The sequence below is a fragment of the Leptosomus discolor genome, chromosome 3 (genome assembly GCF_034619465.1).
Source record: "Leptosomus discolor isolate bLepDis1 chromosome 3, bLepDis1.hap2, whole genome shotgun sequence".
In the NCBI taxonomy this organism is placed as follows: domain Eukaryota; kingdom Metazoa; phylum Chordata; class Aves; order Leptosomiformes; family Leptosomidae; genus Leptosomus; species Leptosomus discolor.
The window spans coordinates 60157273-60176101 of record NC_141393.1 but is presented as its reverse complement, the minus strand read 5'-3'; the positions used below and the strand labels follow the sequence as shown (position 1 = coordinate 60176101).

Genomic DNA, 18829 nt, shown 5'->3' with positions numbered 1-18829 from the left:
CAACTAGCACTGAGGAGGGAGGCTGGGGAGAGAAACTTGGAATTTGAGGAATGACTAGATGCATGTATTTCTTGGCAGAGAGTCACAATCAGCGAGGGAGGCCAAGCTGCGTTGCTGTTGATGATTACGAAAGCGAGGGTGGAAGCATGATAAGCCAGACAGTTGCCATGGCCATCGCAGGAACATCGGTCCCTCAGCTCACCCGGCCCAGCAGTTTTCTACTCACCTCTTCGGTACAAAGCCATCTCTCCCTATTCCTTGACCCTCAATCTGTGTCAACAAGCAAATATTTACACATGCAGGTCCTGTGGGGCTGATCAGTGAGTGGTAGGGACTCGAGTTTGCAGCTGGGTGTTAGACAGGGAGGCAGAGGGTGAAAGACAAGGGGAAACAAATCACATTTGCATGTTGTTGTGCCTGTCCGAGGGGAGAGTGTAAGAAAATGCCAAGCAGGGATAAAAATCAACAAAGAAAATGGAAGAATTCTCTTTTCTGATAAAGATTCTCTTTTTCTGAAACAATCTGATAAAAGCTCTGTGAAGTGCAAAGGTCATTATGAGGTCTAAGCCCTAAGCAAAAATTCCTATCAAATCTACATCCAACCTAGCTGAAGATGTGAATGGGCCATTTCCCCTGTTATCTGCCCAGGGAGGGAATCCTGCTGCATCAGGACCCCATTTTTCTGGGTTTTAAGTGCACTCAAAGTGAGACACTGATACATACATGCGATAATGAACGGAGCCCCTCTGCTTAACTGCTTAACTGTTAACCTGCTGGAGGTTATTAAAGGCATCTTGAGGGAAGCGGGTATTTGCTGCCTGAGCAGAAACTGATTCATGTATTATTTTGGTTCAAACTGCTGCTTCAATCTTGTGGCTTGACTATCTGTGGGCTCCACTGAGCTGTTGGGTTGAGAAAGAGAAATGTGTATCTCTTGGTTGTTGGTAAAACAATGTCTATTCACTTTCTGTTCCTATTTGGTAATTATTTAGGCTGGGGTGGTAGCTGGTGGAGATCCTTTTAGTGATGATTGAAGTGTTTGGGCGTGAAATACAGTGTGGCAAATGTCTTGACCTGTCTGTTTTAGAGCGGCAGGCAGCACTCTACCTTCTCAACAGAGTCCAGCCGCAGCCTTCTGATCTGTCTCTTGTGGGTGCTCAAGAACGCGGATGAAAGTGTCTTGCAGAAATGGTTCACAGACCTGTCAGTGTTGCAGCTCAATCGCCTGCTGGATTTGCTTTATCTTTGCGTATCCTGCTTTGAATACAAGGTACTGCTATATTGTTTAAACCTCCTGAAGTTCCTTCTTGGGCTTGCCGAGGAACTTTATACTCCCATCCTTTATACGACTGCAGAAAGGCATTTCCTACTCTCTCGTAAGTATTTCCTGTATCCAAAATCCCGAGGCTAAGCACATCTCTGTGCAACCTCTAGCCTTTTTCCATGTTTACTTTTCAGCCATGTAAGTGTCTGTGCTTTGTTTCACTTCTTAAACCATTTGTGCTGCTTGCCACTCATCTGGGAACTGCTGCAGGGAAAGGGGATAGCTCTTGGTCATTTTGCTTACTGTCAACAGAGGAGAGTTTTCTGTAGCAATGCTGGAGTCTGGGTAGATTAGCTAGCTAGTAACTGAACCTGTATTCCTTTCTTGCTGTATATCTTTAGACCAGAAAGATACTTTGAGTTGTTAAGGCTTAGAAAATATCTTGGATTGAAAGAATCTTCCCTCATGGTCTCATTTGAAACTTGCAGGGCAAGAAAGTATTTGAAAGAATGAACAGCCTGACATTCAAGAAGTCGAAAGACATGAGAGCCAAACTTGAAGAAGCGATTTTGGGAAGCATAGGGGCAAGGCAGGAAATGGTCCGGAGAAGCAGAGGACAGCTAGGTAAGTAAAGAAGTCTTCTGTGCATTCCCCTTTTTCCAAAAACTGCTACTCCCATCTGCAGCAATTACTTGCACTCATCCAGTGGTGTGGGATACGACCCATCAAGATCTTCAGATAAAGAGGCCCCTAGAAAAAGCTGTTTGCAGTTTGCAGCATGCTTCACTGGGTCTGCAAAATCTTTACACTTTTCCTAAGTTCCATCTACGGGCAGTTCATTTGTTACTTGATGGCTTTTGTGTACACGTGATCACGTCTCATTTATGGGGTGTTCTTGCCTGAAACTTCTTGCAGCGTAGCATCTTTCAGAGCCACCTTCTATGTCCTGTGCAAGGATCAGAGTGAAAAACAAACTGCCTGAGCTTGGTTTGATAGCTCTGAAAATGCCTGGATATTTCTGCTAACTTAATGAGGCTTGAAATAGCCAGTAGTTGGGGTAACAAGCACCTTCTGATGATTTTTGTTGTTTGGGAGGAAGGATGGCCCAGGGGTTAGGACAAGAATCAGAACTGTGGTTTTATCTCCTACTCTGCCACAGGAGACCTGGTACATGCAAGCCAATCGTTGTGGGCTAAGTTGAATAAATATTTTAAAACCATAATTAATGAATCACTTCAAAGAGATGGGGACCTTTGTACTATTTTTTTTTTAATCCGGCCTGGTTGCCTTTATTCCTCTGCCCTCCCAGCAGTGATAATAAAGACATAAAAGACTGTGAGGTAGGAAAGGGGGTCTCAGCACCACCCTGAGAGCATTACTGTGTGCCAGTCGAGGACAGCAGTATCAGATTACTGAGGCTTGCCATACCCGGGCTCCTTATGTAGTCCTTATGTAGTACTACTTATGTAGTGCTTCTCTTACCAGCCCTGTTAGCTACCTCCCTGACTTGAGTATCTCAGCTGCCTCTCTCCATTAGCTCTGCAGTGAGCTAGCCTGTGGTCTGTGTTGCTCATTGCTCTCTTGCATACAAAACTGCTGCAAGTGAAGTTGTGTCTCAAGCCACTCAGCAATGACAGAATTAGGGGCTGTGTAAACATCTTGAGTGAGTGCCACAGCCTTGGGCTGTAGGAAGTCATAGTTTAGTGTCACCTGTCACTTGTGAACAAATCTAGAGTTGCTACCCATGCAAAAAAAATTAGCATTAGATGACTGCTATTGTTTTGATATTATCCTGCAGAAAGAAGTCCTTCTGGGAGCGCATTTGGAAGCCAAGAGAATTTGAGATGGAGAAAGGATATGACTCACTGGCGTCAAAACACAGAAAAGCTTGACAAGTAACTCTGCCTTATCCTCCTTCTACATTAACATTGTGACCGTGCCTGTGAGAATGCAGGGTCTCTCTCCCCGTAGAAGGTCAATGGCAGTGGTCCACTTAGCTCTCGTGCGAGGACGTTTGGGCCCTCAGTTGGAAGAGGGCTGGCAGTGTGCAAATAGCTTTTAGTCCAACACTGCCCTATCTAACTCTTTGCTTTTCCACCATCCCTTGCTTTCTTACATTTTAAAATGGGATTTAAAGATATTGATACAATCCATTACCTTCTTAAAACCTTGTAGTAAACTGTAATTTAGAGAGAAGATCCATTAACAGTTTTCACAGGTAGCATATATATCTCATGTCATATTTCCTTTATTCCATAAGAGCATTCTGGAGTTGTCAAAGCTCACTTTCCTTTCCTGTCCTAATCCATCACTTTGATTGTTTTTCCACATGTGCTGTGCTTTTAGAAGCCACAAACCAGCCAGGTACTGTAGCATTGGTGTGCAGTTCTTATAAATTGCCATTTTGTACATCTGCAGACTCAATCATCACAGCATTGTTTGTGATGCTTGGCAGAAGTTTTCAGTGTGTGTGTGCAACTGATTGGAATCAACTCTTTTTGCTTATTACACCCATTTCCTTTAAAATTCCCTCTTTTGGTGTGGTTTAATCCAGAGGGCTCAGGAGTTGTGTTTGAGCTTCGCTGTGCACGTTTTCTGTTTCCTCAAATTGCAACCTGCAGTCTCCACCCTCCCAGCAAAAGAATTGTTCCTATTCCTAGGAAAGCAATCTCAACCCAAGTGAAGCTCTGAAGAAACTGAGGAATGGGGTCCTCAGCACCCAGATGGAGCTCAGGCCAAATTTTACCCTTGAAGACATTGATGCTTCCTGGAGTAGAAAGTACATCTTCACAGCTTCTAGTTGCTTTGTCCAATGCAAGAATGTAATCTGTTGTTATGTCAAGTAGTGGCTTTTTGTCCAAGGCTCCAGTCCTGTTGAGGCATTGGGAAAGCCAAATGGCTGTGTGTTTCAACCCGCTAATGGAGTGACGTAGATATAAATTCCACCATGGCACAACTCCAGAGCTGTGGACAGAGTTACACCAGATTAAAATTTGGCCTGAAGAACTCGTCAGTCCACTGCCGGCACTGGGTCTGAGCCCTCTCCTTCCCAGAAGGACCTCACGTACATTATTAAACAGCTGTGGAGTACCTTAATGATCAAAGGATGGTATCTCACCCCGCAAAATAATCTGCTTAGATATTTCTACAAACCTGCTTTTTAACCCATGCTTGCTCACTGTGACCTGGGTCCATTGCACTCCCCTCTATGGCACTGCAAATGTGTCTGTGTGCGTAGGTAGAGTCTGGCCCTTTGAAACCTGAGGAGCAAGACTTCTCACACCGAGAATTGTGCACAGCTAATGCAGGTGGCATTGTTTTAAATAAGGCCAGGCCCTAAGCGTTCATATTCTGGAGCCTGGAGAGTAGATAATGAGTGTATGACCCAGCTCCCAGAGGAAGCGGAGTGTGGGAGGGAAAGGTTGCTGCAATACAGGTCCAAGAGCTGAGTCGGCTGCTGTCCTCTTCGCTGTGTGTTCTGCTTGGATTTTGTCAGTTCCCATGGGTCACGCTCCTGCTGTGATTTGGCCTGGCATGAGTCTGTCAGAGATGGCAGCTGTGGTAAGGCAGGCTGTAGTTGGGCTCTTTAAATATGCTACCGGATCTTTGCCAAATGCAGCTCATGCCGCTGAAATTAGGTAGTTGCTGCTGAATTCTTGGGGCCACCGGTGTGAGTGGGTGTATGAACTTTGTAAGACTTTCCAGGAAAGTGAGAGCTTGGCATATAACAGCAAAATTTTGTCATTTTTCTTGGAGAGAAAGATATTCTTCAAGAACTGTAATGTAACGTAGCTTAAACGGACAAAGATTGCATCCTTGCAGTATGCACTCTGTGCTACAACCAGTCTAGCTGCTGGGATATCCTAGCTCATGTAGCACCACCATGTGTCCATAGCCTATAACATAAAGCCTTATGTTCTGTTCCTGGTTGTGCTGTTGCATGCCTAACGATGCTACTAAACCAGTTTTGAGTTGGACTTTGATTCTAAACTGTTGTTGTGTTCCTGGGAGGGTGACGAAGTGTCAGAAAGTAGTGTGATCTCTCCCAGCATGGTGAACGTAAATTCTGTGTGAGTCTGTATATGTAAAAAACCAAGTCTTTCTTCCTGTCCTCGTAATGGATGTATTGAAATATCCTTGTAGTGTTGTCCAGTAATAAGTATACGAATTGTAACTGGGAGTTTCCTGCTAATGAGAATATTTTTGACTGGAAAACACATATGTCTACTTCTTAAACAGAAAATAATTTTATTGCTTTCTTTTCTCTGACTAGATCAAGGGCGGAGATAGAACATGAGGCACTTATCGATGGAAATCTTGCAACAGAAGCCAATCTGATTATTTTGGATACGCTAGAGATAGTTGTACAGGTAAGAATGATAAGAAAATAAAGATGTAATAGCATTATGATCACCTGGCCAGGCAGCAGTTTGTTAAATAAAACCTTCCTGCTGCTCTTAACTGCCTGAATGCTGTCAGAAATGTTCAGCTCCCCTGCTGCAGCAGCAAGGGTGGTAATGCCTCTCCTAATCCTCAGTCTGTAACAATCTGGTTTTTGCATTGCATAGGTTCCTTCAGTCTTTTTGAAAGTTGTTCCCTTTTTGTAGTATAAGAAGTGGTTGTTCAAAAACTCAGTAATGAACTGTAAAAAATTCCAAGTCCTGTCCTATTCTAACCGATTCCTCTAGTTCCTTCCCACATCTGCCTCGAGTCATTAGGTTCCAGGTCAGCCTCCTGTATCCATACTTATTTTTCACGGTGCAGGAAAGCTTCTAGGCTCCTTGGTCTGTGTTTTCATTACCTGGGGGTTGGTTCAGAAATGTGACTGTTATGCAGGCCCAGCTAAGTGGATAATAATTTTTCCATGCCAAAGGGCTTTCTAGCAGAGTTATTCTCTTTCTGTCCCTCACACACACACACACACACACACACACACACACACACAGAGGAGGTTAATTTTTGCTCATGCAACTCTTGGTTTGCTTTTAACTGCAGACTGTTTCTGTGACGGAGTCCAAAGAGAGTATCCTCGGTGGGGTGCTGAAAGTGCTTCTGCACAGCATGGCCTGCAACCAAAGTGCACTTTATCTCCAACACTGCTTCGCCACACAGAGGGCTTTGGTTTCAAAGGTGAATTCTCTGCGGATGCTATAATATATCCTGAGCAGCACTGATGCAGGATAGGACCGTTTTCTTCTGTTGCATTGGGATCACTTCACCAAGGATTTATTACTTTGTGCAGTATTGATTTTCAGGAACTGTGGTCTGGAGGTTGATAAAACCTGACTGGTTTTCATGATCAGTAACTTTGGGTTTGACAGCTGCACGCAAAGGTGCAGTTCACACAGCTTGAGTGTGGTGTGGGTTCCTGCTGGCCAGCTGTAGGTGGGCCAGAGGCACCTGGCCAGTAGGGAGCACAAAGCACAAGTGGAATTTAAACTGTATGAATCTCACTTAAAATGTGTTTGTTTTACTGGGCCCATAATTTAAACAATTTCTCAGTTTCTGTAGGTGTACTGGGAAAAGCCCAAAGTTTTAAGTTTAAGAGTTTTTGGAACTGATGTAAATTGATCTAAGGGTGTAGATGTAGGAGCAAGTTGTAGTGGTAGGTAAAATGAGTTGCCTTCCAGTGCTGCCAGTGAGTCTGCTTTGCCTCACTGTGAAAGCAAAGTGATTCAAATTAGCATTGTTCACCTCAAAGCAGAGGGGTTTGGACTTTCCCTAATGCCAGTGTATGCTTGTTGCTGAGGATTCCCCTGGCCTTTTTGTATGAGTGCTTGTTCCTGTCCAAGCACTAATTTTCTCATGTGCTGTTTTTCCAGTTCCCTGAGCTGCTGTTTGAAGAAGAGACTGAGCAGTGTGCAGATCTGTGCCTGAGGCTCCTGAGACACTGTAGCAGTAGTATCAGCACAATACGGTCGCATGCGAGTGCCTCTCTCTACCTTCTGATGAGGCAGAACTTTGAGATTGGGAACGTGAGTATCCTGCTGCACTTTGTTAGGTTATTATATGTGACCTGATCGGGGTAGCTGGATGGACCTCTGTGTATTCCTGTGGGAGAAAGGCTGTTGGAGAGTGTCACGGTCGACTCAGTGGACTCCTGATCGTTCGTTTGCTGTGATCTCGAAGTGCAAAATTAAGGCGAACCACACCAAAGGGGTTTGCTTCAAACAGTGAAACTTTATTGTTTGCCCATAAAGCACTGTGCAATAGGTAAAAAGGGTGAAAGGAAAGGGAAAAGTAAAGTGAAAAGAGGAAAGAGATTGATAGCTACCACCATGGGTCCAAGGTGTCCCTGTGGTCCCAAGTCCAGGCAGCGTCCCACTGGTCCTAATGATCGTCATGATCCTTGGTAAGGAAAGCTTCCAAAGTTCGGGTGCTGAGGAGCCATCTTTTATGCCAAGTAGCACCCCTTGCTCCTCCTCTGTATCTCCGCCTCTTCTTGGCTCCATTGATACTGATCAGTCCTTCTTGATAACGGTTCTCAGGCTCATCCTTGGCACCAGAGAACGGCACAGCACTCTAGCCAAAACAGAGCTGTCTTGTCTCTGCATGGCTCCCTCCTTCAGCTGTTATCTTCCCTCACAAGGTTTCTAGAAGGACGAAGCAGATACCAGCACTCTTATCCCTTTGCTGTTTTCTGCCAGACGAACAAGTTGCTCAGCTCTCGTCCTTGCTCTGTCCAGGGCATAATGACCTTACAAGCCTGGCATTCTATTCTCAGGATCAGCAACTGTGTCTCAGGCAGGCCGCTGCAGACTCATGTCAAGATGTTAGCCTAACTTTTGGGGTACCTTACTGTCCACATCCCTGATGACAAGGTTGAGACAATGCTGTTTACAGACTGACTCTTACGGAGGGCTTGCCATCAGAACAAGTATGATGTGCAAAGTGAAGAGAGGCACGCAGCAGTGACATGACTTTGCCTAGCTCCTGGTCTTGCAGTACCTTATGCTGCTAGCCAGTGCATAGCAGGAGTGTCCAGTCTCCAGTGTCAGTCCGAGCTGTAACCCACAGAATCTCTTTGCAGGCAAGCTGCCTCTCATGTCAGTTTATAGAGACGCAGAGCTCTGCTTGGAACATCCTCTGCAAGAGTTTCCATACCTGTCAGTTTGGAAGGTTTGCATGCTCTTCAGATTGGGCAGTTTGCACTCGAGGGGCTGTTTGGAGGAACTCCCCTCTGCCTTGCTCTCACACACCTCTAGGTGAGAGCAGGAACAGACACACAGCCCTTTCTGTGGCACAGAGCTAGTATGTGTGTCCTTTGTGAAAGGGCTGTGTTAGTGGAGGTTAGTTAGCAATGCTGGGATTTTGTTTTCGTTCAGATCTTACCTGTTTATGTCTTAGCTTGACTCACCCATGTGCACTGTAAATTGTCAAGAAAATTCCCAGCCTTAACTCTGCCAGTTGGTATTTTGCAGGCACACATGTAGCTATGTATCACAAAGTGCTCCTCCAGACATCTTTGTTTACACTGCTTTGGTTACAGTCCACCACAGTGAGTAGCAGAACTGGAGGGACCCACTGGTTCTGGGCCCAGGGACTGTTAGTGGATTGATAGCAGCGAGGTAACAGTGACTCCAGTTTTTAGGCTAGACCAAAGCAAAAGCAACTGTCTGGAATGAAGGCTGTATCATGAGAGGGAGTTCATTTCATCCTCTTCAGGGTATGTGGGAGGAGAGCATGGAGAAGGAGAGAAAACTAAAACTTTTGCAAGGGAACCTTCACCTGGAACTAAATAATGCTGTCATCTGATAATGAAGTTTGGCAGCACCAGGGGTTTATTGTAATCACTGCTCTGAGACAGCCCTTTTTGCAAAACTTGATTTTCTTTTTTGTATCAGGTATCTGTCAGGAGGAGGGTATGATGACCAGAGCACTGATGTTGCAGCAGGTAGTTGCAGTATCTCCAGGTTGTTGAAATACCGTAACAATATCTCTGTTGCAGAACTTTGCCAGAGTGAAAATGCAGGTGACCATGTCTCTCTCATCACTGGTGGGGACTTCCCAGAACTTCAATGAAGAATTTTTGCGGCGTTCCCTGAAGACTATTTTGACATATGCTGAAGAAGATCTGGAGCTTAGGGAGACAACATTTCCTGATCAGGTAAAAAAAATACCACAAGAGAAGTAAAGTGTAGTTCATTAACAGGCTGTGCTTAAACCTCCATCTAGAGCTGGAATTTGCATGCATTCCCTGGAGGAGGTACTTTTTTGGTTTTTTTTAAATCCCCTGAGTACTGAAAATCCAGCTCCTTGATTAATTCTGACAACAAGGTGCAAACACATAGAGTTCAGAGCGACTGTGGTTCTAACGTGGCAGTGTGTAGCTCAATTCCTATTACCGGTTCATTACAGGAGTGTATTTTTTTTACAGGTGCAGGATCTAGTGTTCAACCTCCATATGATCCTCTCTGACACAGTTAAAATGAAGGAGCACCAGGAAGATCCGGAAATGCTGATTGACCTGATGTACAGGTAGAGTTTATAACCATTGCACTGTAGGGACAGTAGATGTCGGTGCTCCACATGGTGTTTGAACAAAGCCTAGTACTTACTGTGCTTCCTGTATTTACAGCGTAAGTATTGTATTGCTGTGAACTTTGATTACTTGGTTTTTATTAGCAGTTATTCTACTTTCAACTTAATCATCTTTTAAACTGCTTGCCGTGATTCACGCTCCACAATACAGCTACTTGCTGTTTGGTTTTGGACTGAACCCTTACAGAGCTTGGTTTTGGAGCAGTTCTGAGCCTGGAGCAATACGTACCTGACACATTTGAATGTGGGGTTGATAGGTTTTGTTTGGCATTCATGTAGCTTATCTTGGATAAAAGTAGTTTCCATTCCCCGGCAGCTTCTGACAATCCTCCATTTGCTTAAAGACAACTCTCCCTGCTTGCATCAGGGAAAACTTACAGATCTTCCAGGACCTGTTTGCACAAAAGGTTTTTTGGTGATAGTATATATGATGGCCTCCATATGCAAAAGAGCCATGTTAAGATCCCAGCCACCAAATTGCATGGAGTTTTCTGTAGAAATGGTCCTGAAGACTTCTTAGAAGGCAGCAGAGGTTTTGTCATAAGCAACCAGGCAGGTCTGCTCTGATTGTCCCATACCTTTGGCTTTCTATTGGTCTCCAAGTGAAATAGGAGCTTTGTTCAAAAGCTTCAGCAGTCACTTGTAAAAGCATTCTGCCATCAGGGGGTGGCTGCTGTTGCTTGCCCACCACTGACTGGCTCAGAAATCTATAAAGTAATTTAGGGTAAATTTCCATCTATATAGCTTCTTATCTCATGTATTTCTAGATAGCCTAGCACTCCGGGTGGTTGTTAGTTAACAAGAAGTAACTAAGTACTAATCACAGAGGTTTTCTTTTCAATTAGGATTGCAAAGGGCTATCAGAATTCTCCTGACCTGCGCCTGACGTGGCTGCAGAACATGGCTGGAAAGCACTCCGAGAGGAGCAATCATGCTGAATCAGCCCAGTGCCTGGTCCACTCTGCAGCCTTGGTGGCTGAATATCTGAGCATGCTGGAAGACCGAAAATACCTCCCTGTAGGGTGTGTTACGTTTCAGGTGGGAATCTTCCTCTGTAATGTATTTTTGGGTTTTGTCATCTGCTGCTGAGATATTGAGTATCTTCACCCCCCAGGTGTTACTGTGCCCATGTACTCCTACTGCACTTCCTTGACTTGTTTGAGGAGAGTGCATTACAAACTTCCAAACATTTTTATGCTTGAAGGCTGTCTTGGTTCCCCTAAGTCCACAGGCTGAGTGAATTCAGTTCTTTTTGTTTCTCCATTTAAGTCATGGGTTTTTAACCTCTTTGATCCAGCCAGTGTGTAGTGGGTGCAGTTGCTGAAAGTGGTTCCTGTGACTAGTAATGTTAAGCAGGGCAATACTGAGCAGAGCAAGCAAGCACATACTTAGCTTTGAATGTGTAGGTGGTCCAGTCCAGTTATCTTAAGCATGTGCTGAAGCACTGTGCTGGTTCAGAAGGAAATTAAATAAAATGCACGTGAAAGCTACCTCTTTAAAAATGTTAGGATTTGATTGAAAATTAACTGGCTTTCAAAGTATTCAAAGTGTTGAATGTTGTTTAGGTTGAGTAAAAATATTTTATCTACATTATATCTCCTTAGAACATATCTTCCAATGTTTTGGAAGAGTCAGCAGTCTCTGATGATGTTGTATCACCAGATGAAGAAGGTATCTGTTCTGGAAAGTATTTTACAGAAGCTGGTCTGGTGGGATTGCTGGAACAGGCTGCAGCATCTTTCTCCATGGTAGAAGACTTTAATTTCTTTACCTATCTTCTTCAGCAATCTTACACTGCTGGGCAATAGGAAGGAAAAGGTTTTCTCTATGAGACTGCATAATTCTATTGTAACCGCTTAATTTGCATGGTGCATGTGGCATTTTAGTTGTTCAGTACAGCCCAGTTTGCCCTCTGGAGTAAACTGTGCAAAGAACGGGATCTGGGACCCAGAGGCCTTTTTGTGTTTCCAGTGTCTTTCACTTCAACCCTGCACATTTGGGAGTTCACAGCAGTAAAGACAAGCCATGATGTTTGTCCTCTTCAAAAAGAGTGGGCTGAGAGCTTTGTGTGAGCAGTGTTAATGAGCTGGTACCAGTGTATCCGTCAGAAACGAAGCAAATGAATTATTTCCAACAACACAATATAAAATATCATTCAGTGGGTTTAAGTACAAGCAGCAATAATGCCAGGGCAAAGACCTGGAACCCCTGCTTTGGGCTGGCTAAGCCATGCACTGCAGTGTCCCTACCTGCAACGGGCTGGGTCTCCTCCATTAGACACATCCTAAGGAAACTTCACAAAGCCCATCTCACAGAGTGCCAAAAGTGGTTGAAGATGTGCTAAATATGTGCTTCAACTTTAGTTGAAGATGCATTAAATAGAACGAGGTGTGCTGTGCGCTTAAGCTTATTTAATTCCCAGAGGTTAGGATCCTATTTCGCTTGTTGTGCTCTTGTGCATATATCCATCCAAAATATCCCACTTTTGGTTCTGTTAATAATCATCTTTACTACTAGCAATGTGTAATGCAGTAAGCTCTTGAAATCAAGGGTAACTGAGGATTTTATTCCATTCGTGTATCAATGTATTTTAAGAAAAGATGCCGATTACATCACAGTGGTATCTAAGCCACCTTTTCATTTTGCAGTTTTATAATATAAATGCTAGTAGTATGTATTATTCTTGCTGTTGAATTGATGGAGTAATCTGATGGACCTTCTTTTTGTAGGCTGGCATGTATGAAGCAGTTAATGAGGTTTACAAAGTCCTTATTCCTATTCACGAAGCTAATAGAGATGCCAAAAAGCTATCTACTATTCATGGTAAACTCCAAGAAGCATTCAGCAAGATTGTTCACCAGGTAATGATTTGAATTTTCAGCTGCAGTGTGAATTGTGAAGAAACTTCAAATGCTCAGTGCAAAGAGAAAATACTTATTAAGGAAACCCCATTTTAATCAGATTACACGAGAATTGTCAGATAGTGATCCACAGTAAATGCAAGGATCGCTAAGAGTTGTTTCTTTTTCTCTCTGGACATTCAAGATGAGAAACATGAGAGAACATCACATACCAAGTTTCACTGGAACTTCAGAAATATTGAGGAGTTAGAAATTCCAGTCATCTGTCAGGTTACCCTTTCAGATGTTATTTTATACTGTTTTGCATGCTGGGAAAAAACACTGTATCCTGCCTTTAGTCTGGTAGGTAACATTCAGAAATGTTGGGGTTTTATTTTTGTGTTCATATATGATGGATAAATTGTTGAAGGAACCTTTCTAAACCTAGGTGGTGCAAAACCCAGGAGCTTAGGTGCTGAGTGTTTGATGAGAGAAGTTATTAACCCTCACAAAGCTCAGCAGACCTCAGCTAAGCAGGAGACAAGGGCACTTGGTAACTCTCAAGAAGCACTTTAACTTCTAGGAGAGGCCTGTTGGGTGCATGCCTTTCTGTCAGGGCAGGCAAGGACTCAGCAGACCCTCCTCCAGTACATGCCAGTGCTACTCCGAGCCCTCCACTCAATCAGCGTTCTGGTCATGGGCTGCTGGTACGTCGTTTGTCTGTTGGTGTAGTTGCCCTTATGCTGCCATGAGCTGCTTGGCAGATGTTGAGTATGTCGATTTCATAGGATCCAGCTGAGGGTGTGGTGGTTTTCTCCATGTTCGGGCATTGCCAGATTCCTGAGGTTAAATGAGCCAATAGAGGACAATCATTGAGTGTCCTTCTGGGCCAGAGAACGCCATTTTGGATGCATGATGACTTATAATCATTGAAACCGTTGCAGGTTTATGTTACCTTACATTGATGGTCATGTTTTGGCCTTTGAAACTTTTTTTTTTTGGTTTCTGTGACATGCGCTTTTTACTTTTTATTACACAGAGTACTGGCTGGGAGGTAGGTAACTCCATTTTAGTTAGTAAAGAACACTAATAGATTTTTTCAGATGACTCACGCCAATGCTTGCCCACATGTGCTAGTTGTGGGTATTTCTGTTGCTGTCTGCTGTTAAAACAATTCATTAACCAAAGAAATACCAATAAACCGATTGTGGTTGTAGTAGGAAATTCTTCATAAGAAGCTGTAGGTAGTGCATGGATGCTGATGTGTTCCACTAATGAGGTTCTTTGGTGAATGAGCCACTGTATCATCACTAGTTTGTTTTTATAATTTATTTACATTTCTTTCATTAGCATTGACACAGAATATCATCCCTTCATACCACATTTTCACCCCACCCACAGGGGTCGATTTAAGCGATAATGCTCAGAGGTACTGCAACACAAAACTGGTTTACTGCACGTGCAGACCATATCTCAGAGAGTAGGCTGCTTCATTCTGTTCATTTAAGAACAATCAATATGTTATGTAGCTGTTTATCTGGCAGTAAAACAGCTCAGTTGTGTTAACTGGAGTCAGTTTTGCTGCTTTCATTTTTGTAGAGGCTGTTTGCTCACATTTCTACAACATATGCCATGAGAACCCCACATTTGGATTACAAACAGACAAAGCAGTTGGCTTCATCTGCAGTCACACACAGCACAGCGAGTTTGATAACTCAGGCCCTAGTCTAGTCAACACAGTGGGTATGTGAGCGTCGAGAAGTTTCAGAAGACATTTTAAATGTTTTGTGAATATGATGTTACATTATTTGCTCAGACTACAGCTGTCCAGTTTATCTCTCACTCCAGGTTTCCACCACAGAAGAGCATTTAAGCCCACACTTGCTGAACTGGGGCCAAGACCGAAGTTCTTTTGCATTGTGTGACATAAATAATTTGTGCTGATGATGTCTGAATGTCAGTTTTAATTCTGGCCTAGCAAGAAACGAAATTCAGTAGCTTAAAAGTAACCCCTAACACTTGAGGGCTGGCCCTGTAAATCATTTACTTGTTCCTGTGAAAAGTCCCAGCAGATGATGCAGCACAGCAATCCAGAGTACATGCTGTAGGAGTGTAAATGATACGCGTTAATAGCCAATGAATGTGAAGGCCTGTGAGCATCTATTTTGATCAGCCTGCCCCTAAATCGACCCCTGAAGAAAATCCTGTCATTGGTTATGATTCTAACATCACTCAGTCATGTTTTACTGCATGGTAAAAGACACCCATGGTTTCAGTTCTCGTCTGTCATTGTGCTCCTTCATTGCCACACTTTTTCTGATCTTTGTGCTTTGTAGCTTTCAGATTTGTTGCATGTTTTGCCCTTTTCCCTTATTTTAAATACTTTGATTGATGCTCACCCTTTTTTATTTTAAAGTTTATTTGCTGCCAATTTGCTGCTTGTTTGTTTTTTGGAATTTCCCTAATTAAATACTTTCTGTTTTCTCCTCTATCGCCCTGGTTGCTGACCCTCCTCCCCACTCTTACTATTGTCTGTTGTGGTAAGTTCCTACTTGTGGAATTTTTTTCCCCCCTTTCTTTCTCCCTGCCCCCCCCCCCCCCCTTTTGTTTTTTGTTTTACGCTGTGGAAACCCCAATTTCATTTCACCAAAGAGCTATGCCAACAGCAGGACCCCGCTCAGGTCACAAGGAAAGTAGTATTGCCAACTACAAGCACTGAAGTATCCTGAGCCTGGCACCAATGCATTTCTGAGATCTACTTAAACATACCAAGTGGTGGGTTTTTCTGCTCGCGTGTTTGTTCATTGAGTAAGTGTTGAATTCATTCTTTTTGTTTACTTTCCAATTAGGAAAGTTTTTAGGAAAAATCTTTTCATTCTATGCCATGAGAATTCAAAAATGCTTTTTAAAGTATGCAGGGTGAGGTTGCCATTGAACAGCAGGACTCCAGGAGCTGATACTTTCAAAAAAATCAATATTGAAAGACTTGTAATAGTTGGCAACACTGCAAAGGACCTTGGGTTAAAATTGAGCAAGAAAATAACAGTGCTCAGTTTGGTGAAGATGGTTGGATTTTGCATTCTGCACAGTGTGTATGAAGGTGTTACTTTTATCCCTACGTATTTCAGGCTGACTCTTGCCTTCAGGCAGCTGCTGCTGTGTTGGTCTTGGTGAAGAAAGCAGATGATCACTCTTGGCGTCTGATTTTTTCAAATCTTGTTGGCAAAGCTTTTTGTGTGTGTGCAAGAGATAACTCTAAAACTTTGTTCCTAGCAATTTTGAAAGGTATTTACCATGCATAATAACAAATCATGAACCTTCATAAATCATGGTGGCTGTTATCTGCTCTGCCAGTTCTGTAATGGCTATTCAGTGTTCACCTTCATTCTCTTCTCCTCCCAAAGACCTATTATTTTTCAGAAAATAATAGGAGATAAAATGCTTTTAATAATTTCTCCCTCATATCTGCATTTTTAGCTCTTTTTGGAAACAAGACCATGGAGTATTTTTTAAGTTATTTGTTTTGTCTTCAGTACTGTGATTAGATAGACTTTGGCATTGGCTAAATTTCAAAGACCCTAGTACAGAGCCATCCCGTATTCTTAATGCCAGGCATGAAACCAAGCTCTCCTAATCTCAGGGGACTGGCAGCTACTGAATGTCTGTGTGAGGTATGGAATGGCCCATAGGCATTTGCTCTCCCAAAGGAGTTTGTTTCCATCCCCTTGCTTCCAGGTACAGATCCCCCAACATGAGTCACATACATTTCATGGCTGATGGATCCAGGGCTTTGTGGGGAGTTGTTTCTGTCGCAGTAGGGGCTGACCAGCACTCCTCACTCCTCAGCTCTTCTTCCTGGGATCCTTATGATAACTGAGTTTCAGCAACTGGATTTATCAGGAGAAGCCAGTGCAGCTGGTCTTCATGACAATGCAACGAGTACATAAGCTGGGAACTGCATTCTCGTGGGGCTACTGAATCCCACCATCCTTCACTGCTGCTACGACTCCTGGGACTTCCCAGTGCCCCATTACTCTTATTTTGTGCATTTAGTAAATGCCACCAGAATTCCTTGTTAATTTATACTGATCAACAGACAGCGTTTTCTTCCTTCCTCATTGTTATTTCTACAGCAACATCAATGAACGCTGCCCGTACCAAATAGCTGCCTGGGCAGATGTCCATGCAGCAGATACTCACATTGTGAAGGGCCAGGTTCTGCAAATGCTGAAAGTCCCTTGCCAAGTAGGTGCAATAAAGCACGTGAATTACAAGAGCGGCAGTGCGTCTACCACTGCTGGGGCCTGCCCTGTGCCTGTGGGTTGGGGCAGGATCCCACCAGCTGCCACATGGAGCATGCCCAGGTCCTGTGTAAGGTCTGGGGAGATGTTTTGTGTGGTAGTTCCCTTTGGGCAGACGTGATGCTAGCTTGAAAAATGCTTTGAGAAAGGAGCCCTGGAATCAGAGTCTTCTGCCTATAACATTGAGATTGAATTGGAAAAAAAAAAAAAAAAAAAAGCACAGGAAGCTGGAAATGCTGGACATTGAGGGATTTTAGCATGGATAATATTGTCCAAGACTGTAGCTTTGAAAAGGCAGCAATGAGTAAATTAAAGGTTCAGTAGGCTGCTCGTTCCTGTATGGGTCCAGAGGGACGGGCACTGGAGAAAGACAGGCAGTCCAAGGAAATAACATCCAAATGTTGCCAGATGGTACTTCCAATAAAACAGGAATAGCTTTGCAGCTGGGGGTCACACCCTGGGAGGTGCTTCTGGGGATCCCTGTGGTGTGACAAAACCCTGTAGTCTAGGCTGGCAGGTGGAGCTGGACAAAAGCCCCTCTCTGGAGGAGGGATGCTTGGAGGGATGGGCTAGAGCAGGGGTCCGAGGAGCCACCCCCACCACATTAAGCATATGAGCAACTCTTGATGTGACTCCTTGTTTTCTTATATTGGAGCATGTGTCTACACTCTTGCCAGAGCAGAGCTGATGAATTTGTATCTGTCAATGTCCCATAGTAAAGCCAAGATGTGGCCTGTGTGTATTAAGCAAGGCTGCTGCTGGCCCTGATTGTTTCAGGCTTCACTTACACTTCAGAGCAGGGCATTGGTGAGCTTTGCCTTCCTGAAGAGCAGCCCTCGCCCCAAAAAAAGGCAACGCCACGTCCTTCTGGCTGTGCCTCGGGTGAGAGGAACCGAGCCGTGCCTAGGCAGCTCCAGCATGACGCCCCAGAGTTTCCTCCAGGCTTGCCGTGACTGTGTTTTTTCCAGTCTCTGGAGTTTGCCTGAGGTTTTTTTTTTTTATTTTAGTTTGGCTTATTTATCCTCTTTGCCTTCCATAGATCATGTTCACCATCACCACAAGAGATCAGTTTTGCCATAGCAAAATACTAAAAAATAAAATCATGCACGGCAGCCAGGACATCTGTAAGTGCTGTTTGAAACCAAACACTAGCCCAGATTCAGAAACATTGAGTGTTATATACTACACCACACTTTCTCACGAGAGTAAAGGTGAACATTTTAGAGTTTCTTGCTGAAAGGCATTTCTGGTTTGTGCATGCAGCGTGAGTTTTTGTTTTTAACAAAATCAAAGGTGTGATTTATTTTTAAAGCGTTTTTCTTTTCTCTCTCTTAATCAGATTTTCTTCGTTACTTTTCCAGCAAAAATCTTTCTTGTTTCTCTACTTTTGTTGCATTTCTGGGCCAAATTCACCACTGGCTCAAATGGAAGCAGGTACATGATAACAGTGGATTGCATCTGCTTTCACCAGGAGTGACTTTGGCCCTCTGTACTAGACATTAGTTACTAGAGGAGAATATAACACCTTCCAGTTGACATGCTGTTTAAAAAGCATTTGCGTGTGTGTGCGAGCGAACTGGACATTGACTTCAGCCCAATCCTGCAGTTACTTGAAAGTGGATTGTGGGGAGCTGTGGTGTGGGCAATTTTCAGGGGTGTCTGTGTGCAATATCCTCCCTGCGTGCTGCAGGCTGTCAGCAGCTGGACCTTCCCGCGCCTGTGCCTACAGGCTACAGACCAGGCTAAGGTGTGTCTGCGCAGGATTTGGAGAGCCTGAAATAATTACCCAAACGAAGGGACTTGCCTTTGACTGTTCCTCAGAGACATCCAACACCCCCAGACTCCTCCCAGAGTGTGAAGAGTCATTGCAGGGTTGGGCTAAT

At 43.8% G+C, this 18829-nt stretch overlaps 1 protein-coding gene across 7 annotated transcripts in view; it reads left to right on the top strand.

Moving 5' to 3' along the window:
- DOCK7 (dedicator of cytokinesis 7) overlaps positions 1 to 18829 on the top strand; it is a 107758-nt gene that overhangs the window by 81457 nt on the left and 7472 nt on the right. For 3 of the 7 annotated variants that reach the window (XM_086462150.1, XM_086462149.1, XM_086462146.1), the window contains 13 exons: positions 79 to 233; positions 1088 to 1270; positions 1753 to 1888; positions 3063 to 3159; positions 5538 to 5634; positions 6260 to 6394; positions 7087 to 7239; positions 9213 to 9371; positions 9642 to 9742; positions 10651 to 10843; positions 11410 to 11553; positions 12535 to 12666; positions 13685 to 13699. In XM_086462150.1, coding sequence (XP_086318276.1) covers positions 79 to 233; positions 1088 to 1270; positions 1753 to 1888; positions 3063 to 3159; positions 5538 to 5634; positions 6260 to 6394; positions 7087 to 7239; positions 9213 to 9371; positions 9642 to 9742; positions 10651 to 10843; positions 11410 to 11553; positions 12535 to 12666; positions 13685 to 13699 — 1700 coding nt within the window. Of the gene's footprint in view, positions 1 to 78; positions 234 to 1087; positions 1271 to 1752; positions 1889 to 3062; positions 3160 to 3610; positions 3629 to 5537; positions 5635 to 6259; positions 6395 to 7086; positions 7240 to 9212; positions 9372 to 9641; positions 9743 to 10650; positions 10844 to 11409; positions 11554 to 12534; positions 12667 to 13684; positions 13700 to 18829 lie in introns of all 7 variants that reach the window. The other 4 variants (XM_086462147.1, XM_086462145.1, XM_086462148.1 and 1 more) reach the window with 2 other exon arrangements.